Consider the following 26,854-nt stretch of genomic DNA (forward strand, 5'->3'; position numbering starts at 1 on the left):
GGTGAGAGAAAGGCATTTTAATAACTTTAATTTTTATTTCATATTTATTTTTAAATGGTTTCCCTTGCTACACAGAACATTTTTGTTTTGTGCACAAAGGAGGTATTATGCTGACTAAATTTGGTTATCACCTCCTCTTGGAAGCCTCCCATGATTCCTACATATGGAGTCAGGTGTCCTAGCTCTCTTTTCCTATGCATTTTGCGTATTTCTGTATCACAGCACTAGTCATATCCGATTGCCCTTGTGAGTTCACTTGTCCATTTCTCTTACTATACTAGGTTTCTTGGGGGTTGGGAATGAATACTTAGGATATGTACTATGGCTGGCACATAAAATGCTTGAATAACAAATTAATTGATGGATTGATTAAAGATAATAACCACTTACTCAATACCCTACCTCAGAGATTGGCAACCTTTTTCTGTAAAGGACCAGACAGTGAATATTTTAGGCTTTCTGAACCATATGGTCTCTGTCACAACTACACTACTACACCAACGTGGTGTGAAAGCAGCCATAGATAATAAGCAAATGATGGGTATGACTGTGTTCCATTACAACTTTACTTACAGGTACTGAAATTTAAATTTCATATAGTTTTTATGTGTCACAAAATATTATTCTTCTTTTTATTTTTCCCCCCAATGATTTAAAAATGTAAAAATGATTCTTAGCTCACAAGTGGTACAAAAAGGGGCAATAGGCCAGATTTAGATCATGGGCCACAGTTGGAGGACCCTTGCCTTCCCTGAAAGGCATGGCTAATGGTCCACAGTTACTAAAGAAATGCTGCACAAAGGGATGGGTATTCCCATCTGTAACAGGTACTGAGTAACTTTGGGTATGACCTGAGCTTTCAACCATAAAAACTGAGGTAGTATCACAGAGTTCTATAAAGACAAAATCATATAAGGGATCATATCATCATTGCAACTTATGTAGGTCCATTTGTGCGAAACACAGAAGCATGAGTTTCCTGTTAATAATAATAATAATAATAATAATAATAATAATAGACATTTGTTGAGCATTTTTTTATGACTAGGCCCTGTTCTGTGAGTCTTAAATGACAAATCCATTTAATTCTTACAAATACACTATAAAGTAGGTTCTATAGTCATCCAATATTTTATAGAAAATGAAATTAAAGTATGAAGAAATTCCCCAAAGCTCCAAATTAAAAAGTGATAAAAGTGGGGTTTTAGAGCCAGGCACTCCAATTATTCCAGAGCCCACTCTCTGATCCTTAAATACAGTACCTCTTAACAGACTGACAGAGGCAAATTTCCAAATATTTCTCTAAGTTTTCCCAAGATTGAAAAAGTGAGCTGATTGGGAAGGATTGGTAAGCAATGCTTGTGAACTATGACCGCAATTGAAAAACCACGTGATCCAGACATCTGTGAAGATAAAGTCCAAATTACCAGTTCACAAGGTGTGGCGATGCAAACATTATCTGGCTGGGAGATTCTGATCAGCATACAGACACATGGGCCTTAGGAGGCAGCTAGTATCCACAATTCGACCATTGCCTGGGAACTCATGCATGCTGTTAGGTAACTAAGTCAGATTACTGTCCATCTCACATATCTATATGTGGTCCAGGTAAAGATGAGAGATAATAATGGTTAGTACTTCTACTCAAATAGATCAATTGTATTTTTATAAGAGTAAAAGCCAATTACTACCTGGGTGATGGACATATAAGGTATACAAATGTTAACGCAGTTTTGAAAAAAAGGACCAATGGACATAGCGCAAGTTGAGTATACTGTGGCCCATCAGAGTTGAGGTCTATTAGCATCAGGCAGCCATTTAATAGTCTGTCCTCCCCAGATTGGCCAAGCTCCCATAGTTGTTTTAATAGCGCAATATTTCCTTCTTCATATAGATGAGTTCAGCAGCTATCCTTTCTGTAGTGCATGATTAGTATAACAACTGCCACACTGTTAGATTATTGTGTTTTGTCTGGACTTCATCAAAAAGTGGATAGGGATGGAGGAAAAAAGATGGCAGAATAGGTAAATGCTGTGCCTGCCACCTCCCATGACCACATTTAAATTACAACTAAATTATAGCTCAACCTTGAGAACCATCTGAAGACTAGCTGAACAGAACGCCTAAAACTAAGGATATAAAGAAGAGGCCACCTCGAGAGTGGTAGGAGGGGCGGAGACACTAAATGGACAGACCCCAAACCCACAGGTAGTGGCTGAGCATCAGGAGGCACACCTTGATGTCACAGGCCCCTTCTGAAGAGTGAGGGGTCCCAGCCTCACACCATGCTCCCCAGCCCAAGGATGCAGTACCAGGAAGAGAGGTCCCTACAACATCTGGCGGTGAAAATCAGCAAGGATTCCACCTATCCTGGTGAGACAGAAGGCAGCTGAAAACCCAGACATCCTCTTAAAGGCCCCATGCACAGACACACTCACTTGCAAGCACTCACCCTGGGTTCCAGAGGAGAGGGGTGGCAACTCAAAACGTGCCAGAGACATACAGGGAAAGACTGAGTTGTGTGGCTTCAGGGCAAGACTAGAGGGACAGTCACTATTATCCCTGTACGGAGCCTGCCTCACGTGTAGCCTCTAAGCAGGCACCATCTTTCCTGTGTTGAACCCTCCCCCCACAGGGCCAAATCTGAGACCATAATGGTCTGATAAAATACATATGTACCCCACCTTGGTGAATCCCTGGAACTCTGCCCTGCCCAGCTAGTGTGGCATCACCCAGGCCACTCCTGGCTCCTTGGCAGCTGTCCCACTGCACAAGCCACTGGAGGCTTGTACAGCAGCAGACACCCCACAGTGGCCTGGAAAACTTTCAGTGGTGGGTGGTCAGTACCAGCTCACACTACAGTCTTTCTTGGATGGCTCTCAGGGATGTGCAGGCCTGAGGTGATCAGCAGCTGACCTTGGGGTTTTATGGATTGGCCATAGGCGCAGCACTGGCACAAAACCTGAATCTGCATTAACTCTGTGAATACCACCCACCCTACTCTGGTGGCTCCCTGGAACCCTACCGCACCTGACATGGGTGGCACTGCCAAGAGCACTGTCAGCACCAGGACAACCAACCCAGCCCTGTGCACCGAAGGAGGCTGTTTCAGCAGCTGAGACTTACAGGGAGCCAGCAGATGGCAACTGGCCTAGCGGTGCCCTGGGCCTTCTGCTAAGCTGCCCCAGGCCAGATATTAGTGGCAGCCGGCCACACTTTATGGCGAGGTCACCCCCACATGCCTCCAGATCCAGCATAGACAGCAACCAACCATGTATACCTCTGTAGCACCAGGTAGCCTTGGGCCATACAGAGGCAAGGCTGTACTTGCCCTGCACAGCAGATCCTCCCAAGAGGCACAAGAACACCACATCCAGAAGCTGGCTTCAGACCCAAACAGACCACCACATGATTAGTCCCAGAAGTGGCACACCCAAAGAGTGGTATCAACAAGCACAACAGGACACTGGGGCAAATCTCCGTCTGAGGAGTCTGCCCACACAAAACAGCTCATATGCTCTGGACGTAGCCAATCCTCACAGCCAGTCAGCCTAAGAGTCAAACCCACCCAGTGACATGCCAAAAGTAAACAACGCTCAACTACAACAGGAGGGCACACACACCCTACACAAGGGACACTCCAGGAACACACAATACAGGTGATCAGAGAGACTATACCACTGAACCACACATGACACCTTCTACATAAAACCATCCAGCAAAGACTGAAAGACATAGGCAATCTATCTAATACATAGAAACAAACAGAGAGGCAGACAAAATGAGTAAATAAAGAAACATGTCAAACAAATAAAATTCCAGAAAAAGAACTAAATGAAATGGAGGCAACCAACCTACCAGAGACAGAGTTCTTCTAAACACTGGGTATAAGAATGATTAAGAAACTTAGTGAGACCTTGAACAAAGAGATGGTAAACATAAAGAAGTACATAGAAACCATAAAAAAGAACCAATCGTAAATAAAGAATACAATAACTGAAATGAAGAATACACTAGAAGGAATCAACAGCAGATTAGATGAAACAGAGAATTGAATCAGCAATTCAGAAGACAGGGTATCAGAAAACACCCAATCGGAAAAGCAAAAATAAAAATAAAAAACAACAACAAAGAAAGCTTAAGGGACCCCTGCAACAACATCAAGAGTAACAACATTCACAACATAGGACTACCAGAAGAAAAGAGGGAGCAAGGGATTGAGAACCTATTTGAAGATATAATGACTGAAAACTTCCCTAACCAGGTGAAGGAAATAGACACACAAGCCCAGGAAGTACATAAAGTCCCAAACAAGATAAACCCAAGGAGGCCCACACCAGACAGACACATCATAATTAAAATGGAAAAGGTTAAAGACAAAGAGAGAATCCTGCAAGCCCAAGAGAAAGGCAACTACCCTATTTCCCTGAAAATAAGACCTAGCCGGACAATCAGCTCTAATGCATCTTTTGGAGCAAAAATTAATAAGATCCAGTATTGTACTGTACTGTACTGTACTGTACTGTACTGTACTGTACTGAACTGTACTTTATTGTATTGTATTATATTATACCCGGTCTTATATTATAATAAAATAAGACCGAGTCTTACATTAATTTTTGCTCCAAAAGACGCATTAGAGCTTATTGTCTGGCTAGGTCTTATTTTTGGGGAAACATGGTAGTTACTTACAAGGGAGCTCCCGTAACTGTCAGCTGATTTCTCAACAGAAACTTTGCAGGTCAGAAGGGATTGGCACAAAATATTTAAAGTGATGAAAAGCAAGGATCTACAACCAAGATTACTCTGCCCAACAAGGCTATCCTTTAAAATTGAAGGAGATAAAGAGCTTCCCAGAAAAAGAAAATTCATTACCACCAAGCTAGCATTACAAGACATGCTAAATGGATTTCTTTAAAAAGAAGAAGGGGGAGAAAGAGAACATAAATATGAATAATAAAATGGCAACAACTATGTACCTAGCAATAGTCACTTTAAATGTAAATGCTCCAATCAAAAGATATAAGGTAGTAGAATAGATAAGAAAACAAGATCCATACATATGCTGTCTAGAAAAGACCCACCTCAGATCAAAAGACACACATAGACTGAGAGTGAAGGGATGGAAAAGATATTTCATGCAAATATAAAAACTATAAAAAAGCTGATGTAGCAATACGTATATCAGACAAAACAGACTTTAAAACAAAGACTATATAATAAGAGACAAAGAAGTACATTACATAATGATGAAGGGATCAATCCAACAAGAGGATATAACCCTAGTAAACATCTATGCACCCAACATAGGAGCACCTAAATATATAAAGCAAATATTGACCAACAGAAATGAAGACATAAACAGTAATACAATCATAATAGGAGACTTTAACACCCCATTGTCACCAAGGGGCAGATCTTCCAAACTGAAAATCAATAAGGAAACAGATGGATTTAATTGATGTTTTTAGAGCATTCTACCTCAAAGTAGCAGAATGTACATCCTTTTCAAGTACACATGGAATATTTTCAAATAAGGACCATATATTAGGCCACAAAACAAGTTTCAATAAATTCAAGAAGATTGAAATCATATCAGGCACCCTCTCTGAATATAATGGTATGAAGTAGAACCAAAAAAACAAAAAACAAAAAAACCCTAAAAAACACACAAACACATGGAGGCTAAATAACATGATATTAAACAATGAATGGGTTAACAATAAAATAAAAAAGAAATCCAAAGATGGCTTGAGACAAATGAAAATTAAAACATGACACAAAATCTATGGGACACAGTGAAAGCAGTCCTAAGAGGAAAATTCATAGCAATACAGGCCTACCTCAAGAAAAATCTCAAACAATTTAACTTTAAACTTAAAGGAACTGAATCAAGAACAGCAAGCAAAGCCCAAAGTGAGTACAAGGAAGGAATTAATATAAGATCAGAGTGGAAATAAACAAAATAGAGTCTAAAAAAACAACAACAACAAAAAAGCAAAAGACCAATGAAACCAAGAGCTGGTTCTTTGAAAAGATAAACAAATTCCAACAACTTTTAACCAGATTCATCAAGAAAAAATGAGAGAGGACCCAAATAAATAAAATCAGAAATGAAAGAGGAGACGTGACAATGGACACCACAGAAACAAACAAAATTTTAAGAAAACACTACAAGTAATTATACGCCAACAAATTGGACAATCTGAAAGAAGTGGATAAATTCCCGAAAACATACAATCTTCCAAGGCTGAATCAAGAAAAAACAAAAAAATCTGAACCAACCAATTACTACGAATGAAATCGAATCAGTATTAAAGAAGCTCCTAACAAACAAGTCTTCAACCAGTGAATTCACAAGTGAATTTTACCAAACATTCAAAGAATTAACACCTACTCTTCTCAAAGCATTCCAAAAAATTCAAGAGGAGGGAAGGCTCCCAAGCTTACTGTACAAGTTTACCATTACTCTGATTCAAAACCAGAAAGACATTATATATATATACACATATATACACAAATGTATATGTGTATGTACATATATATATATTTTTAAAATGTATACACACACACACACACACACACACACGGTGACAAAAAAAATATATACACATTTTAAGAAGGAAAAAACTGTATTAAAATTGTAATACAATGAATCATGCTAGTATTCATTTGATTAATGCCATCTTTTGAACAAACATCATACTACACATTGCTACCGTAATTCAACTTCAAAAAGTAATGCAGATATTATCTCTTAAAATGTGTACTTTTTTTGATACTTTGGGTAGTTTGAGAACCATTAGTCCATATTTCTTAGATTCTTCAACAAGATTGCACATTCTATTCCCATAGTAAGTCAGTAGGTTAGTTGTATGCTATATACCTGAAACTAATGTAAATATTGAATGTCAACTATAATTGAAAAAAAACAGCCATGGGGATGTAAAGGACGGCATAGGGAATATAGTCAATAATATTGTAATAACTATGTATAGTGTCAGATGGGTAATAGACTTACTGAGATGATCACTTTGTGAGGTATACAAATGTCTAATTACTATGTTCTTTTGTACACCTGAAACTAATATAATATTGTATGTCAACAGTAACTGAAAAATAAATTTTTAAAAATTAAAAAGTGGGTACGATCAGAATGAGTATAGATGTACACGTAAGGTCTACTGAGCTACCAGAGAGCACATCAAAGGATTAACTCCAAATAATACTGCCAAATCTAGCACACATAGGAAACAATGAATTCAGAGAGCACCAAGAACTTCCTTTTGGTGAATGGTATGAAAAGAAAGGTGCCAATTCAAAGTTGGAACAACCATTTGGCAGGTACTGTTGAATGCCATGAAGGGACGAAATAAATACATAAGGATTTTATATAGCTTAATCCTACTATAAAACTTTCTGTCCTAACTCATTACCTGCATTTACTGAACTGAAGTAGTCCTGCCTTAGGGTTAAAAGAATGTATTCTTCAGGATCACAAAGAAGGGGTTCTCAGAACCCACAGACAGGTATCAAAGGATCCATAAATACCCCAAATTGGTATGAATACTTATGTACATGTTATTGGGGAAAGAATTCATAGCATTCATCAGAGACTTATTGGTCCAAAAGTTGAAGGGACATTGTAAAGCTACATAGTATTGCTGTATTCTCCAGTGTATCCTCGAAGAGGCATTTTCAAGATTTCTACTACTTGCGTGCGCACCAGGTTGTAAGTCTTTGGGTAGCGTAGTTTAAATCAATCTATGCTTGACCAAAGTTGACTTGGAAGCTCAGAGCTATCAACTAGTCCCTCCTCAATCAAGTGTGAGAGTGTCAGAGAGTGTGTATGTGACACCCGAAGTATTTCAACAGTCCATTCACTTTCCCACTCTGCTAAAGGATTGTTCTAGACCTCCATTCTTTATCAGCCAAATGTCTTGCTTCCTACTTCACTAAGTGAAGTAACCAAAAGAAAACTTTCACAAATTCTTCCCTCCTCATCTACCCACCTTTGGGCATTGGCACTCAAATACTCTCTCTTCCCACCTGTTATTATAGATGAACTACTGGTACTACCACCTAAAGCAAATATTTCTTCTTGAGCATTAAATCCCTTCCTGTCTCATGGATATCACTCAAGCAAATTTCTTTCCTCTCTCTCAAAGCATCAGTTTCTCCTCTCTTTTGGATCCTTCACCTTAGCATACAAACTATTATTTCTCCTTTCCTAAATACACACACACACACACACACACACACACCCCAAAATAAATAAATAAATAAACAAATAAAAATTAAAAACTTCTCTTGGCCCAATTTCTCCATTTTAGCTAGCATCTGTTTCCAAAGAGCCCAACCTGTGACAACGTCCAAAATTAAATTTCTGGTATTTACTGCCAAACCCACTCTCCCCTCTACCTTCATCCTAGCTGATGATAACTGCATCTAGTTTATCCAGTTTCTCAGGGTAAAAACTTTAAAATCATCCAGGACTCCTGTCTCTTGCACTCATATCCAATATCAGAGCATCTCACAACTGATCCCTAATTATCATTCAAGGTCCAGATTAGGTTTCTATTCCTCTTCCTGAAACTTCCTGGGATATTTCTGACTTCACAGTGCTCTCTCTTTTTCTGCATATCCCAGCCAGCACTTCCACTGTGCATTCTAATGCTGGTGAATATTGTCTTCTCAAACTCATTACAAATGTGAACAATAGCTCAGACCCTCCACCTCCCACTGCACTAACCACACAAGTGCATATTTAGTAAGGGCCTTACAAACATCACTCTAAGTGACTGATTTTTCTTCAAACTTCCAATAAAATCAGTACCATAAACAATACTTACTTGCATTAGTCATGTTTGTATAAGTTAAGTTTTGTGACTTTCCTGCATTGGCAAAGGCATCCGTCATGTCTCCAAAAACCAGCATCGTGAGTGGGAGTCCTGCTCCATGGATCATGGCAGCCAGAGACCCCAGCAACATATACATCTTATCAAGCCAATTCGAATAGCGAAACTAAAAAAGAAAAAATGTAGAGAATAGGAACAATTAGCACAGTTTCGTGGATGGATTGCTTTACCTTCCATATGTATCCCAAATCCAAACATTTCTCAGACTACCTTTGCTACCACCCTGGTCCAAGATAAACTTTCTAATTAGATAAACGTCTAATTAGAAATGGGCATTTAATTCTTCTATTGAGTTCTGACCTACTTCTTCCTATTGAACTCAGTATGTCTTCTTTTTTTACACATGAGGTTTGATGAGAGGGAGGGGACATTCCTCTGGGAAACTGTAAAAGTCTTTAATGGTAGAGTAATAGAAATATACTATTTGTTCCTCTGACTTCCAAGAATACCACTTTCCATCTCAAGATTTTTTAGTCAAGAAAAATCTTGATTGACAAGGGCCCTCTAAGGACACGATTGAGGAAACACGTTTTGTTGGTTTAAGAAAGTGGCTTGAGTCACAGTTCAGCTGCATAATAGCATTAGCATAAATGTAAAATGATTTTAATGTAGTTAGTGAAAAGGAAAAAAATGAGTTAAGATGCATGCTTGCCAAAGAACAGATTTCATGAGAAGACAGAATATGGCCATAATAACTGACAAGTGCAGACCTGCACAATCTCTGTAATTGTAGGCTCAAGAAGACAAGAAAGACTTCTCTGTATCTAAAATGATAAAAGTGATAAAAAGAAGATATAGTAAGAGGAATGTGCTTGGGGCCCTAAGAATGCCCCCCTGGAGAAGCAATTAATACTTCTATATAATTCAAGGAACTAGTTAAGAACTGGAAGAAAACAAAAACAGAAACAGGATGAAGCCAGCTGTGGGCGTTAGCGGATAAATCCCAAAGCAGGTGGTTGTTGTATGAAGGCAAGACGTAGATATAGTCAGCAAGTTTGTGGGGAGAAATGGGTAGAAAGTCATAGGTCAGGGCAGGGCATATAAACGAAAACAAAGATCAAGAACCAGCAACGTAAAGGACAGAGCAGCAGAAAGTAAAATTTAGACTGTATATATGTCCCACAAAGAGAAACCAATCTTAACTTTAGCTAACAGGGAACTTACAGTAGTACAAAATGGGAATAAGTATTGAACTAACAAGTGGAGAAGTAAAGAGCAGAATAGTTCTTGGTGGTAGTGAATGGCAGTCCATAAAGCAGGAAAGAAAAAGTGAAGCTGAAATATAAAATTAGTGAAAATTGAAGTTTGGTGTAAGAAAATCTAATATACACTTAAATCTATACATACATATTCATTTAAACTTTTTCTAGCTCTTAAAAATGTACAAGTGAGGTTAAGTTTGGATTAATGGCATATATTTTACATAATCTAAAAACATCACCCTCTTTACAAACTAAACCTTTAAGAGAGATTGTTTTGGACATTTTTTGTCATATTTCATTGAAACGCAGGCTAAATTTACCACTATCTATTTTGTCTTAACTAAGCACTCATCTGCCTCCTAAAAAACACACACAACAAGGAGGAAGATATGGGCAGAAACCATTTATCTTCTCTTAGAGACTTTATTAAAGTGGACAAAATATTACATTCCTCAGTAGAGGAAGAGAAGATATTTGACATGCAAGGGTTTCTCTCATCACTACCGCCATAAGACATCTGACCTCCAAAAAATCATTGGCCATAATAAAAACAAGCAGGTCATGAATACAAAAATTTACTAAATGCCTACTTGATGACTGAAATAAATAGAAAAGACAGAGATATGTAGAAAAGACAGAACTCCTGTCTTCAGAGTGTTTAAAGAGAATGAGGAAGGCAAAGCAAAAAACATGCAATATATATTCTGCACATTTTGACAGCATAGTGTACAAAGTAGAGTCGACACAAAATTGAGCAAATGATCATCCCCTCCTTTGTGGAAAAGCATCGTAGAGGAGGTGATGAACCCTCCCAGCTTTGAAAGTTCAGCAAGTGTTTAGAAGCAAGAAGGAAGGCATTCCAGGCGGAAAGAACAGTAAGCAGAGCAGATAAAATCACAATGTGCTTGGCGAAGACTGTCGTCTTCCAAGCTGGGGGTGTGAAGTATAGAAGCAGCAGGAAAAAAGCTGATTGAGGATTGCTTTGGCTATTTGGGGTCATTTGTGATTCTACCTCACACCTGTTAGAATGGATATTATCAATAAGACAAATAATAACAAGTGTTGGAGAGATTGTGGAGAAAAAGGAACCATTATGCACTGCTGGTGGGAATGTAAGCTGGTACAGCCGCTATGGAAAACAATATGGAGGTTCCTCAAAAAATTAAGAATAGAATTATCATATGACCCAGCAATTCCTCTTTTGGGTATCCACCCCAAAAATCTGAAAACATTTATCTGTAAAGATATATGTATCCCTATGTTCACTGTGGCCTTATTCATGATGACCAAGACATGGAAACCACCAAAGCATCCTTCAATAGATTATTGGATAAAGACATGGCACATATATACAATGGGATATTACTCAGCCATAAGAAAAGGTGAAATACTGCCATTTGCAACAACATGGATTGATCTTCAGATTATCATGCTAAGCGAAATCAGTCAGACAGAAAAAGTCAAGAACCATATGACTTCACTCATACATGGGATATAAAACTGAAAGCAACAAATGAACTAGACAAACAAAAACTCATAGACACAGACAACAGTTTAATGGTTACCAGGGGGTAAAGGAGGAAGGGTGGTAGAAGAGGGTAAAGGGGGTCAAATACATGGTGATGGAAGGAGAACTGACTTTGGATGTTGAACACATAATGCAATATACAGATGATGTATTATAGAACTGTACACTTTAAACCTATATAATTTTACTCATCAATATCACCCCAATAAATTTAATAAAAATTTTTTAAAAAGTTAAAAAAGCTGATTGAGCAAAATGCACTCTTCAGTGAGCTAGGGCAAACCAGAAGAGGCAAGGGCTGGGAAAGTGGGCAGAGAAATCTCATTTAGTCTTGTTTGATGTAAACTGAGGTAGTTATGTATGAAACATCATGAAACCTATAATTTCAGGTGAAGTGCTATTCAGGAAGTATGGAGGAGAAAATTCAGAGCTTGAGGCATAGTTTTGTGATACTCGCATATGTAGCAGAAATTTTAGGAGTGAATAAGATCATCTAGGAAAAGATAGTGAGTGGGATTAAGAATAATTTGGAGTATAAATGTCTAACTATTACATTGTTTTGTACACCTAAAACTAATAATAAAAAAAGAATAATTTGGAAATGAAGTAATGGAGATATCCTTTTGATGATCTTGGGGCAAAATGATAGGAGGATGGTTAGTAGAGAGGGATGCAATGCCAAAGGATAACTATTTAATGAAGTCCTACATATGTTTATAGATAAATCATCCAGAGATGATTGATGAAAATACAGGAAGGAAACTGCAATGGAGCAAAACCCTAGAGAATAAAGGAAACAATGTTTCAAGAACCTGAAATGAGGGATCATCAGTGGATTCTATACCTATGAGGTGAAACAAGATATCCCATGATGCTTTAGGAGTCCTCATAGTTGCAAGGAGGCTGAGATTCTTCTACAACGGAGGGATTCAACATCATCACTTTAACTAAATGATCAAACTTACTATCATAAAAAAGTAGAATACTCTGACATCTGATGTTTCCAGATATGATGAGACATGAAGTAAGCAGCAGCTCCTATGCAATTTTCTCAATCAAAATATTTAAGATGAATGTATTAAAATCTTTAAAACTAACTCTCAGCATATAAGAAATGAAAGGCATGGTAGAACAAGTTAAATGATGCCATAGAAGAAATAAAAATATTCCAGAAGGTGAAGCATTCTACAGGACAACTCGTACAGTCTTTTCAACATATCAGTGACATTTAAAAAGAGGAGAAAATGGTTCTAGACTTGGGAGACACAATATCCAAATGTCATTGACTGGATCCATTTTTGAACAAATCAACTATAAGACATTTTTTGGATATAATTGGAAAAATTTACATATGAGCATTATATAATATTAAGGAGTTACTATTCATTTTGTTGAATATAATGATTGCAATAGATTTTATAGGATAATGTTTGGTAGGAAATATATTTCTATATATATTTTATATATATATAAACTGAGATAGTTATGTATGAAACATCATGAAATCTATAATTTCAGGTGAAACACCTGGTAAAATGTTAATGTTTAGATATAGACAATGGGTATATGAGCGTGAATTTTACCATTTTTCTATAAAATAGTTTGAAAATTTTCATAATAAAACTGGCAAAGGTGTATCTCTTCATCTCAAACTAGTAGGAACAAGCTCAGAATGAGCACAGATACAAACAAGTTTCCAAGAATTTTAGAAATTTTGGACAAAGTTGAGAGAGTTCAGAACCTCACATTTATTTGTGACTTGAGGCAAGACTGGTTTGTGGAGTGAAAGTGGTTAAGGAGATTTGAAGAAAGTGGTAACATAATGCTGAGTAGGACAAAAGCCTCAGTGAAATGTCCTAGCTCTGTCACTTACTAAGGAAGGAGACTTCGGAGGGGAAAAAAATCTCTAATAACCTTGAACCTCAGTTTCTACATTCATACCGCAAGCCGCACGTGGCTGTTATAAGGATAAAAGTAAGATTTAATAAGAGAACCTTTTATTAGGCATACAATATAATAATATACAATATAAGCAGGCACTGTTATTGGTTTTAGAAATTTAAAAATTTATAAGATTTTTCAGGAGCTTACAGTGAAGGAGCAGGTGGACAAAAAATAGTTGAAACACATCAGGTGAAATATAAGACAAGGGATATGAACTGGTTATCATTGGAACCCTTTACGTACAATGACATGCAAAATGTCTGGTTAGATGCTGATAGGGAGGAGGGAAGAAGTGAACAAGAACCACATAGAAGGAAGGTTGATCAGCACGGAAAGACAGTGTTGGGCTTCCCAGGACAAAGAAGTAGAAAGTGCTGGCAGGAGAGTGGTTTAGGTAATAATATTCAGCAGGCTAGATGGCGAATATGACCTGACCATGGTGCCTGGGCTGGAGAGGGAAGCTGGTGAATTCATTCATTCATTCATTCATTCATTCATTCAGCATCCAAAAGATACTTATTAAGCACCTAGTAAAGGTCAGCTTTGGGCTAGGTTCTGGCAACAAGAGTGAATAAAACAAGATACCTGTCTTCATAAAGCTTGCATTCTAGTGCAAATAGTAAAAAGGAATAGATGTATTCAACCTTCACTCACTACCGAAGTACCTAAGTTCCAGGCACTGTTCTAGGCATTTGGAGTACATCAATGAAGAAAGAAAACATACAAACCCCAGCCCTCATGGAGCTTAGACCAGAGTGATAGGCCAGGTCAGCTGGCTTAGATTGGCTGATCAGGACCATCTCTGAGAGAAGGTGACATCTGAGTGGAGACCTCAGTGACAGGAAGGATACTGTTAGTCATGTGACAATCCAAGACCGAGCATTCCAGGCAGGAAGAGCAAAAGCAACAGTCCTGGGGTGAATATAAGTTTGGCGTGTCTCAAGAACCAAAGAGAATTACCACTGTGGCAAGAACAGAGTAGAAGGGAAGAGTCTACGGTGAAGTCAGAGATGAGACAGGAGGTCAGATGATGGAAGGTCCTTCAAAGTCACAGGAAGGAGTTTGGGTTCTACTCTAAATTTGCCATCTAAGTGTAAAGGAAAGGCATACCAGAGTGTTTTAAGGAAGGAAGTGAGGTGATGTGATATGGCCACAATGGGTAGAGTAGTTTTTAGAAGAGCAGAAATGAAGGAGGGCAACTAGGAATAAAAAGAGTAGTTGAGAGAGCAAAGTCTTGACCATATGTGGTAGGCAAACATGTCTATATCCTAATCCCAGGATCCTGTGGATATGTGTCCCTAAGCAGTAAAAGGGACTTTGCAGATGTTAAGTATCTTGAGATGAGGAGATTACCCGGTTATCCAAGGGGGCCTGATGCAATCACAAGGAGCCTTACAAGGGGGAGCCAAGGGGATCAAAGTCAGTAGCAGAAGAAATGATGCCTGAAGAGGTTGGAGTGATGCAAGGAAGGGGTCATGAGTTTAGGAATGCAGGCAGCCTCTAGAAGTTGCAAAAGGGAAGGGAAAGAGATTCTCTCTGAGTCTCCAAAAGGAATCCGGCCCTAATGGCATCTGATTTTAGCCCAGTGAGATTTCTGGCTTCAGAACTCTAAGATAATAAGCTTGTGTTGTTTTAAGTCATTAAGTGAGTAATATTTTGTTACAGCAGCAATAGGAAATGAATGCACAATGTAAAAAAAAAAAAAAAAAAAAAAAGGATAATAGAAAAACGGCCAAGCTACAAGCTAGAAGGAGTCAGAAGTTGAAGGTGAAGACACCCATTTGCGTTTACAGCATCATAGGTGGAAGTCCACTGACACGATAAGCCCCAGGTCCTTGTCCACTAGTGTAACTTACTAGAATAGGGGTGAAGGTTGTGGGAACCAAAGAGGTCAAAGAATGTTGGGCCCAGGAGACATTAATAAAGTTACCAAAATTGAAGAAGAATGAGAGCACAGGTGAATGAAGTAGAAGCAGGTAAATGCTAATGGTCTCCATGGAGGAGGAAAAGTAACTAGAAATCAGAAGGACACCACTGAAAATGGATAGAAGATACCGTAATTGTGCAGAATGAAACTCAGAGGAGAAAGGAGTTTTGCATGAAAACTAGAAAACAGCTGTGTGAAATTACAGAAATGCCAACACCATCACTGACTCCTGGGATAAGGGGTTGAGGAATTCTAACTTCATAGGCAAAGATGACACAAGAAAAATTGAAAAGCTGAGAGGAAAATCAGCAGCCTGCAGCATCACAGAAACAAACAGGAGAAAGAACATGGCGGACAGTGTAAGATGCTACTTACAGGTCAGAATCAAAACAGGCCTCTGGATTTGGTGAGTGGTGAAGACAGAAGCCAAATTATCATGTTAAAAATGATTTCAAGATGAAATGGAGACAGAAAACAAAGGCAACTCCTGTGTGGGAAGCAAGCTAAAAAGGAATGGCTTTAAGGAGGGCGTGAGTGAAATTAAAAACACCTGATGTGTAAATGCCAATGGGAAAGACTCAGTTGAGAGGAGAGATTGAAGATACAGAAGAGATAATAATAACATAAGGTCCTTGAGAAAGAAGAGGCTATGGGAGCCAAAATATAAGTGAGTGAGGAGTTTTAAGTACCAGATGCCTCGTCTATTGTAATAGGCGAGAAGGAAGAGGGAATTGATCCAGGTATAGGTAGTTATGTTTGTACATTGGGAGAAATGAGCTGAGGAACTTCTGTCAGGTGGCTTTCATTTTGTTTGTGAAATAAAAGGAGGGGTTATCCACCAAGAGTGAGAGGAGGTGTTGGTCGTGGGGGAGGAAGAATTGGGAACTTTGAAAAGAGCAGAAGTTTGACATAGTGAGACAAACAGGAGACGGATTTCTGTGCTGGGTACACTGTTGAGATTTTCTGCTACAGCAATCAGATATCAGGGTTCAGGCAGCAAGAAAGCAAATGGCTGATTTTGTCTACACGATATATGACAAATGACAAGTGAAAGGAAGTTTATAGTTTGGGTAAGAGAATAACTAGAGAGACAGTCATCACTTTCAGCTGGATAAGAAAAAGAATGGAGACAGGAGGGGCTAACGGGACATTGATGGGTCAGGGGCTGAAGATCCAGAGAGAACAGTGACCACATTAAAAAGAACGCAGATAGCTGGCTAATTCAAGCTGGCTGCTTCAACTGGTCGCTTTGGAAATAGAATAGTTTCAAATAACAACAAAATCCAGGTTATGAGTATGTAAGTGGATAGCTGGAGTGATGGGGCGGAAAAGATTATTGCACCTGTGAAAGTCAAGGAGTGCTTATCTGTAATACCATAAAAGTCACCCACGATAGCCGGGGTTCCAGGAGTGAAAAGGAGGACACTGAGACAGGTGGTAAAATCTTCAAGTTCTGAGGAATGACCAGGTGGTCAGAAGATAACAGCATCAACAAATCGTTCTTCAATCTCAGGCAGATAAAAGCTTACACAGTTATAAACTTTCATAAATGATTCAAGTTGTTAAAACCTCTGGCTCTAGACTCAGCAGATTGGACACAATTCTGAGCTTGCCCCATTATTAGCTATGTGACTCTATGACTTTGAATGTATTGCTTAACTTTTCTGAGTCTGTTTCATCATTTGGAGCATAAGGATAACACAAGTGCCTACATCATTGGGTTATTGTGAAGATTAAGTTAAGTAATATCATGGAGTGCTTAACAAAGCCTGACAGAGAGGAAGCACTTAATATTGCTAGCTATTATTTATTTAGATAAAAAAATAAATGTTTCAATACGATACATAAAGTAGAAAGCTCAGAGTTGAATCTGCAGAACAATACTGGCAAGAGTATACAATCTTTAAGGAGTACTTTGAATAGGAGCTGCAGCCCAACTGGTATTTTTCCTGCCCTATTTCCATTTGTCCCATTTCCTCACTTGCTTTAGATTTTATTTTACTTTCGCGTTTCTGTAAATGTTGAAATAAAGCCTATATAAATAAAATAAAGGCTAGGAGAAATTTTTGAATCTATTCCTTACCTTTCTGAAGACTGCTAAAAAGTTTCATAGCAGAAATAAGTGAACAGGGAAGGTATGCAGAAAATAGTAAACACTGCAAACCTGAGAGTGTTATGTTTAGATCTGTATTCCAGGTCTGCCAATTAAGTTCCTGAACTTGTTGCAACAATGTTGCTAACCTTTTTTGATATCAGAGGGATGATTCATTATGAATTTGTACGAACTGGACAAACTGTTAACCAAGTTTACTATCTGGAATTGCTGAAAAGGCTGCATGAAAAAAGTTATATGAAAACAACCTGAACTTTTCACCAAGTCATGGCTCTTGCATCACGACAATGCACCAGCTCACATAGCGCTGTCTGTGAGGGAGTTTTCAGCCAGTAAACAAGTAACTGTATTGGAACACCCTCCCTACTCACCTGATCTGGCCCCCAATGACTTCTTTCTTTATCCGAAGATAAAGGGAATATTGAAAGGAAGACATTTTGATGACATTCAGGACAAGGGTAATAGACAGCTCTGATGGCCATTCCAGAAAAAGAGTTCCAAATTGTTTTGAAAGATGGACTAGGCGCTGGCGTTGGTGCATAGCTTCCCAAGAAGAGTACTTCGAAGGTGACCGTAGTGATATTCAGCAATGAGGTATGTAGCACTTTTTCTAGGATGAGTTCGCGAACTTAATTGACCTCTCTATAAGGTTCGCCCTTAGCTGGCATCTGGAACTTGGATTTGGGGATGGTTAAGTGGCCTAACTGATAAAAGTGGCCAGAACTATTTGTACAAACAACATGCTTTATCCTGAACACTTGCTTGCCTTCTGTGAGTCTGGAATTTTGGTACGTGCTTTGCCTATGTGATCAGCCCCCAGTAAAAACTTTGGGAACTGAATCTCTAATAAGCTTCTCTTTTTTAAAATTTTTTTTTAACTTTTATTTATTTTAAGTGTTTTTTTCCAGGACCGATCAGCTCCAAGTCAAGTAGGAGTTTCAATCTAGTTATGGAGGGCGCAGCTCACACTGGCCCATGCCGGGATCGAACCGGCAACCCTGGTGTTACATGCATCGTGTTCTAACCAACTGAGTTAACTGGCTGCCCCTAATGAGCTTCTCTTGACAGACGGCATTTCATATTTGTTGTCACCACTCACTGCTGGGGGAATTAAGTGTCAGAGGACGGGGAGAGGACTCTGGGAGCTTGGGCCTAGTTTCTCCTGCATGTCTTCCTATGTGCCTTTTCCCTTGGCTAATTCTACTCTGTATCTTTCTGCTGTAATAACTCTTAACTATAACTGTTTATATGCTGAGTCCTGTGAGTTCTTCTAGTGACTCATCAAACCTGGGGTTCTTAGAAACCCCTGACACATGAGATTTTGTTTAAGCTGGATACTGTTATTAATAAGCAATGTCAATAACATCAGCATTTTACTATTAAACTTTCTGAATGTGTCCTTGTGTTTATAGGTTTTATATACAAATTAAATCCACAGTTTTCTATGTCCACCCTTCAGGAAAAAACACACAGAAAAAGCCACGAGAGTAGTAAGCACTTCATATCAACAGGCTTAGAATATATTCTTTCTATGCTATCCTGAGCACTGTGATTTAGAACATGACTTCCCAGGTCTGAATCTTGGCCCCACTGTGTATCCTTGGGCAAGTTAACATATCTGGCCTAAGTTTCTTGATTTGTAAAACTAGAATAATAGTATCTATCTCAAGGGGAATTGTAAGGAAAAAAATGAGTTCATATATAAAGTGCTTAGAATAGTACATGGCATGTAATGCTGTATGTGTGTTATTATCATTACCTCACATTCAAACTCCATATTTTTATTCTTTTGTGGCTTGAACTCTATTGATAGCATTACTCTATGTATTAGGTCTGTTAGATGTTCTAAAATATAAGACTTCTTTTAAAATTTAAGCTACAAATAATAAAAACTAAACTACAAAAGACAGAAATGTTTTAGTCTCAAAATAACTAAAGTCATTTTGAACTGAAATTAAGACTTGGAAATAAACCGAACTTTAACATAAAAGCTTCTTTCAATATAAAAACACAAGAATGAAATCTAAAACAAACAAAAACTGTCACTTGGATACTCAAGTAATCTTTCTGAGAATGACACAAGTGTATAGTCTCATCTCCCCAAAATTTCATAGTAGAGAGAGAATAAAAGGTGAAACTGTAGCCAAGCAACTATGGCTCAGGAAAAAATGATCATATAAGATAACTACAGAGTCCTTAGTGTAAAAGTCAGGCGACTGTTTTTTCCTGCCTATAACAATTCTTATTTAATTCTTATTTTAATTTACTAATATTCATTTTACAAGAGAGCCTATCCCTCCCCCACACATTTAAAAAAATGTCTGTGTGTCATGAATGAATAACAAAGAATGCTCTGTCAGACTCAATTGGTTCAGTAGTCTTCCAGGTTTTAATCCCACAGTTCTACACTCTTAGAAAAAAAGAAGGATTCAGGTAGAGAGAGACCATCACCTAGCCACATCTATAAAATCCCTGCCTTATTCCCAGTTGATTAAAGAAAAGCTTCTCAGCAACCACGGTGCAAGCAGAAAATGAGATAAAGAATTACACTAAAGTTTTCAAATTCTAGATTTTCAATTACTCAGCACAGAGGAATGATGACATGGACTAAGTCACAGTAATAAATGATTCATTGTAAACTTCTATTATATGGGTACCTAGGACTTTCACTTCAAACCTGTCAGGATTTCAGAGCCATTGATTACAGATAACCTTGTGTCCTATTTGAACCATGAGGCTGGTCTCCTCTATCCAGATGGCTGAGAGATCTGTTATCTATGGCAAGCTCTGGGAGAAGTGCTAGCTATGGATAACAGATCACTGGTGATGTAATTAGGAGAATACTGAAATCTAGAACAAAAAGCATGGCTATTGAGGTTCAATTCACGTGGCAAGTTATGATTGGCATTTCCCTGAAAACAACCTAAATTAAACCAATGAATTTCACCTCTCCATTAACAAACTGTCCAAGAAAATATTATAAGAGAACTATCTCTTCTCTAGGTACCGAGAAGTCAAATTTCCAAAGTATTTTGAATAGTGAATAAATTCAAAACTTACCATTGCAAATGCACTGACAGTTGGTCTCCTTTCTTTCTTCTCATCTTTTTTACTGAAAAACATAGCAATAGAATTATACAGAACTTTAAAAATTATATAAATTTTTCAATTGCCAAATTAACATAGAGCTTATAACATGTTCAGAATATATTATTCCGTAAAAATACAGGTTAATAGTATGAGCCCATTTAGGATTTTAAGCATGTTTGCCTATACCTTAGAAATCCATATGTATGGTTATCACTGGGTGTTTAGATTTCTATCAAAATATTTTCTTCCTCGTGCCTTTGGTACTTCCTAATTTTCTGTGATAAACACACACACAGACACAACAACTTCTGCAATTCAAAAAAACAATACTGAAAAAAGAGAGCTTCCTGTTTTCACTCTAATTAGAAAATCAATGATGCTCTCCCAAATCAATACCTTTAACTATCATCTCAGTAATTCTAGAAGCAGATATTCTATCTACTACCCAGATATTATCCTTAATCATTCTCTTAACCATTGGAAAGTAACAGCAATCAGATGCTGGGCATACACTAACCTAAGAAGAAAAGTAATTAAATCACTACGAGCAAATCTAATTCTGAAAGGAAGTCTGGAGCCCTAAATGGACTCTTATAGCAATAAGCGCAATCTAGAAAAGCTACGGTCAAAAACGATGGTCTGTAAACTGCAAAAAAAAAAAAAAAAAAAGCTGTCCTCAGGCGTAACAAAGTCCATTATTATTTTGAGCCCGGATTCAAGTGAATCTAACTCTGTAATCTGATTCCACTCTATGTATAAATTGCCACCTAGGACATGAAAGCAAACCAACCATTAGCAGTCTCCGCATCTATATTTTCAAATGTACAAAAAAAAAAGAGTATTTCAGAGAAGAACTACATTATTTTCACACAGATTTTCAAGTCCAAACAGTAAATTCATCTTTGTCTTTGTTTTTTACACCAAGTGAGGTTAAAGAGTTGAAGAGACTTCTAAGGAAAAAAACCCAGAGTTTGAAAAAAATCCAAATCCCATATTTGGCCTTGGAGTGATGTTAGACGGACATTAAAAAAACACACAAAATACACAAACATAGCTGTTCTAATGTGGTCCCACCCTATTCCCAGTAAAAGCATGGTTTTGGTAACCCTGGAACCAGGATGAGAGGAGAAAAATAGCCATACATAATTGAGTTTTAGCTTTAAGCTTTTTATTTACTTTTTCATTCTCTAAAACTGCTGTTATTTTGGAGAATTTATAATGTTCCTGAGGTGCTGGCTAAGTAAACACTACACATACATGATCTCATTTAATCTTAATCTCTGTGAGACAGGCATATTTTTTGTCCTTTTACAGATGAGAAAACTGCAGGTGAGAGGAGTTAACCGGCAGCATGTCCAACATCACACAGCTACTAGAAGAAAGCTGATTTAAACTGAACAGTCGATCCCCTCAACTTCAGATATTCACTAGAAATTCACTTTCACTCTGACTCTCACCCTTACTAGATTACTTATTTACCTCATCAGCTCAAAACATAGTGCTTACCAAAGGCAAACTGCTCATCAAACCTCACTTTTAATTAAGAATTTTTGCAAATCTAGATATTCCAAATGGTACTGTTATCTAAGGATTATACCTATTAACAAAGCCACATGCTTCTTTATAATTTCACATTAGAATATATAGTTGAGAAAAAACAAACTCATCGAAAAAGAGATCAGGTTTATGGGGAAGGGGCGGAGGAAGGTGGTCCAAAGGCACAATTTCCAGTTGTCAGATAAAGTACCAGGGATGTAATGTACAACATAATAATTATACTTCACACCTGCTCTTTGATACACAGGGAAGTTGTGAAAAGAATGGCTCCTAACAGTTCTCATCACAAGGAAAAAACAGTTTTGTTTGTTTGTTTGTTTGTTTTTTTGCTCTTTCTTTTTATTGTTTCTGTATGATATAGATGATGGATGGATGTTAACTAAACTTACTGTGGTAATCATTTCACAATATATGTAAGTCAAACCATTATACTGTATACCTTGAACTTATACAGTGCTGTATGTCAATTATATCTCAATAAAACTGGAAAAAAGAATAAAGTTTTATTTATTAAGAATAGATTAAAATCAATGATGATGAGCAGTTTAATGGGAACCACATAAATAAATAAATAAATAAATAAATAAATAAATAAATAAATTTTCTAGTTAGAAAAAAGTCTGTAGGCCATAAGAATGAATAACAAAATGAAGGTATGTGCAGGTTCAAACAAATTTCTTTACCATTTCCCTCCACATACCCTCAATACTTCTTACTTTAATATCCCTACATGTTTGTGTCATAAGTACATAGCTCTTTAAGGTACCAAGTTTTAAAAAATGTTTAAAACAAAAAGAGAAATAGCTACTTTCACTCTGCGGAATCTTTTTTCTTTTTTGGTTTATATGAAAATTTTCAAATTATAACATTCACCTAAATTCAACAAGTGTTAACATTTTGACCATATTTTCTTTATCTATATAAGGAAGTATATATATTATCATTGTTAATATTTTACTGAACCATTTGAAAGTAAGTTACAAATATCATGGCAATTCACATGTCCTCCTACCATTATCACATCTAAAAAAATTAACAGCAATTTGATATCATCTAATATCCAATCCACATTCAAATTTCCCAAGAATGTTTTCTATAGGTTTTTCCTTTCCTGAACTCTAATGTAATCAGGACTCACATACTACATTTGGTGGTTTTGTCTCTTTAGTCTCTTTTTTAAATCTCTAAGTCCTACTCCCACCCCACCCTCACCACCTTGATATTTTGTGGGAATAAGAACAGAATGTCCCACACCTTGGATATGTGTGTTTCAAACTGAGTTCAAATTGAGATGTACAGTAAGGATAATATACACAGCAGATGTGAGGACTTAGTAGTCCCCCCCCCCATATCTGTGGTTTCGCTTTCTGTGGTTTCTGTGGTCAACTGTGGCCTGAGAACATTAAATGGAAAATTCCAGAAATAAACAATTTATAAGTTTTAAATTGTGCACTGTTTTGAGAGTGGTGAAGTTTCACATACACCAGCTGGAGACGTGAATCATCCCTTGTATACATCCCCTTGCTGTATATGCTACCTATTAGTGACTTAATAGCCATCTTGGTTATCAGATGGGCTGTCTCATATTGCAGTGCTTGTGTTCAAGTAACCCTTATTTTACTTAATAATAACCCCAAAGCCATTCCTATAACTTTTATTACAGTATACCATTATAATTATTCTATTGTATTATTTATTATTGTTAATCTCTTATCAAACCTAATTTACAAATTAAGCTTTATCATAGTTATGTATGTATAGTAGCACAGTTGACCCTTAAATAGCTGGGAGTGGAGGGTTACAAGCATTGACTGTCTGAAAAGTCGAAAAATCTACATATAACTTTAGTAGGCCCTCTGCACACTTGAATTCCGAACTGCCAGTTGACCCGGAACAACACGGGTTTGAACTGCGAACATCAATTGAAAAATAATGCATATAAGTGGACCTGCATAGTTCAAACCTGCGTTGTTCAAGGGTCAACAATATATGTATATAGGATTAGGTTGGTATATAGGATCATTGGTTTCAGGCATCTGCCAGGGGTCTTAGAACATATCACCACAGATAGCAGGGGGGCTATTATATGAAAAAGACAATGTAAACTATCTCATTAATAATCCTGATTACAGGTAGAAATAATAATATTTTGGATATACTGGGTTCCTTAAAATAGTTTTTCAAAATTAATTTCACCTGATTCTTTTTACTTTTTTATGTTGGTACTATAAAATTAATAATTTCACATGTAACTCACATTCTATTCTATTGGACCACATCAGTCTAGAGGGTTGATTAGATTCAGACTAAATGTTTTCGCTAACATACTTCCTAGGTGGTGTCTTGTCACTAACACAGTATATTCCTCCACAAGTGAAATCAGATATGCTGATCACTTGGTTAAGGTGCTAACTGCAAAAATCTCCCCACTGGAAAAGCACACTTTTCTTTCCCTAATTAGTAAGAATTTTGGATAATTCTTAGATACAGCTTTTCTCTGAGTGGTTTAGGATCTACTAACAATCCTTGCCTGAATCAATTATAACAATGCAATTTCCAAAATGATAGCTGGCATTTTTCTGTAAAGAACTTTCCTTTATTCTCTCTACCTCTCCCACCTTTTTAGTTTTCCTCCTCCTCCTCTCAGAATTTTATTAAGAATTCATGGTTTGTATTCAGTATTTCACAATCAAGCACAGTCATTATTATTTTTGTTGCTCATATCGTTCCAAATTTGGCCAGCAGAAGCCCCTTCAAGCCAACTCCTGTGTCCTTTTGACAATTTCTTTAAACTCTTCTTCCTTGTTTTGGGGTACCACAAGATACTCCAGGCTCACTTTGTATTTTCCCTAACCAGACATGGCTGGAATTATCCATTTCTCTGTGGGGTTCACATTCCTTAGTGTGAGGAATGGTAGTTAGAAACCAAGATCTGACAGTATGTTCATAGCAGCTCTTTCCCCTTTCAGTGGACAGAAAATGAACTATTAAAAAAGCATGAGTTCATACTGAAATTTCCAATTCACATTTAACATTGTTTTTTTAAAAAAACTTATTTGATGTCCACAGTCCTATTTTTCTCTTACACTTAAAAGCTCCGTTTCTAATAATAATAATAATATATTTATTTGTTTTATTTTACAATCTACTAAAACCAAATGCGTGAAGTTTAAAAATCTCCTGTGTAGACACTGCACTATGATCAAAATGTACTCAAAATAATTATTTTCCCTGTGTGGTTACATTACCCATTCTAAATACGATCAGGATAATTTCAGACCATAGCTCACAGTCTTCTTTGGCCCTGCAGTCTGCTCTTTTCAGAATTTCTTCTACTAGGGTCAGATATTCATTGCCTTTTCGAAAAACAATGTTTTGGCCTTCTGCCCTATCCGCCATGCCACAAACATGTCAAGTTTATGTGACTGTTTTACCAGAAGCAGGAGACTGGACCAAGCAGCAGAGTACAAACACATCGCTCAAGCACGTAAATGATCAACACGGCTGATATACATGGCTTGGAAAGCGCAAGGTTATAAAACACAAAAAGGATGTGAGCATTGGCCTGAAGCCCAACTGGTGAGTAAGAAGTTCACCAAAGCAGAGGGAGGACGTAAACCCTGGGCTCAACTCAGCCTGAGAACTTCTCTGCAGAGCAACAGCTAGCGTTGAAGATTAAAATCATCATCTCATTTATTTCAGAGCTGGAGGCAAGAAACGAATTGCCCAAGTCCCTCGGGCCATGTAAAGTATGAAAATGAAACAAACTGGCTACCTTTTTTTGCCCACTTTCAAGAAGTTCTTCCCTGCTCTTCCATTCTGGTTTCCTTCAAGATCCATTGCGACCTGCGGAGAAACCACAGCGGATGAGCCAAAGGCGCGATACGCAGGGGACGGGGGTGAGACTGAGCCCCACTCGCGCGCGGAGGCCGGCGAGCCGCAGGGCGGTGCGCTCGCCCTGACGCTCCAGAGGCTCCCCCGTGAGGGTCGCCGCAGGGGCTTCCCCGCACGCGGGCCCTGCAGCCTGTCCACACGAACTGAGCTGGAGGACTGCAGCGCATCCTGGACTTTGCCCGCCAACACTGTCTCTACCTCCCGGTTCCCCTCTCCGCGGACAACCCTCCCGCCGGCCCAGAGACCGCTTCCCGTACCGCTCGGGATCTTCGCTCTCCTCATTCGCTTGGCGGCATACTTACGCGTGGCTAGCGCCGAAAACTATAGGTTGGGGATGCTCCAGGAGCTCCCCGAGTGACTCTAGGTTTCACCCCACTTGGTCCCCATAGACTTCCCCATTGAAATCTCCCCCTCCATCCCCACCAAAGCCTTTCTCCCACAGCGACCAAGCTCAGGAAATTGGAGAGCTCGACCCTTCCTGCGAACTGTCCCCATCCGGTCCCCAACTTCGCGCGCCCCTACCTCGGGCTTTCTCGGATCGTCCACCATGACGTGGATTTTGTGGGAAAAGATGCAGACTTGAAGCGGAATGCCCCGGCAGATGCGAGCAGCAGCCCCGGCTTCCTCGAGCTACGAGGAGCGGAAGCTCTACTGTACCGGGGCTCTGCGCTGCGAACCGAG

The 26,854-nt window shown here is 38.2% G+C and overlaps 1 protein-coding gene across 3 annotated transcripts in view; it reads right to left on the reverse strand.

Annotated features, from left to right (window-relative positions):
* The window catches only part of ABCB1 (ATP binding cassette subfamily B member 1), an 85,119-nt gene extending 58,265 nt beyond the window's left edge, over positions 1-26,854 (reverse strand). For 2 of the 3 annotated variants that reach the window (XM_074340684.1, XM_074340683.1), the window contains exons 1-4: positions 26,696-26,854; positions 26,055-26,125; positions 20,693-20,744; positions 8,853-9,024 (exon numbers count right to left, since the gene is read on the reverse strand). In XM_074340684.1, coding sequence (XP_074196785.1) covers positions 8,853-9,024; positions 20,693-20,744; positions 26,055-26,125; positions 26,696-26,722 — 322 coding nt within the window. In that variant the 5' untranslated portion in view covers positions 26,723-26,854. Of the gene's footprint in view, positions 1-8,852; positions 9,025-20,692; positions 20,747-26,054; positions 26,126-26,695 lie in introns of those variants that run through there. The other variant, XM_074340685.1, reaches the window with a different exon arrangement.

Source organism: Rhinolophus sinicus, linkage group LG09 (genome assembly GCF_036562045.2).
Source record: "Rhinolophus sinicus isolate RSC01 linkage group LG09, ASM3656204v1, whole genome shotgun sequence".
Taxonomy (NCBI): domain Eukaryota; kingdom Metazoa; phylum Chordata; class Mammalia; order Chiroptera; family Rhinolophidae; genus Rhinolophus; species Rhinolophus sinicus.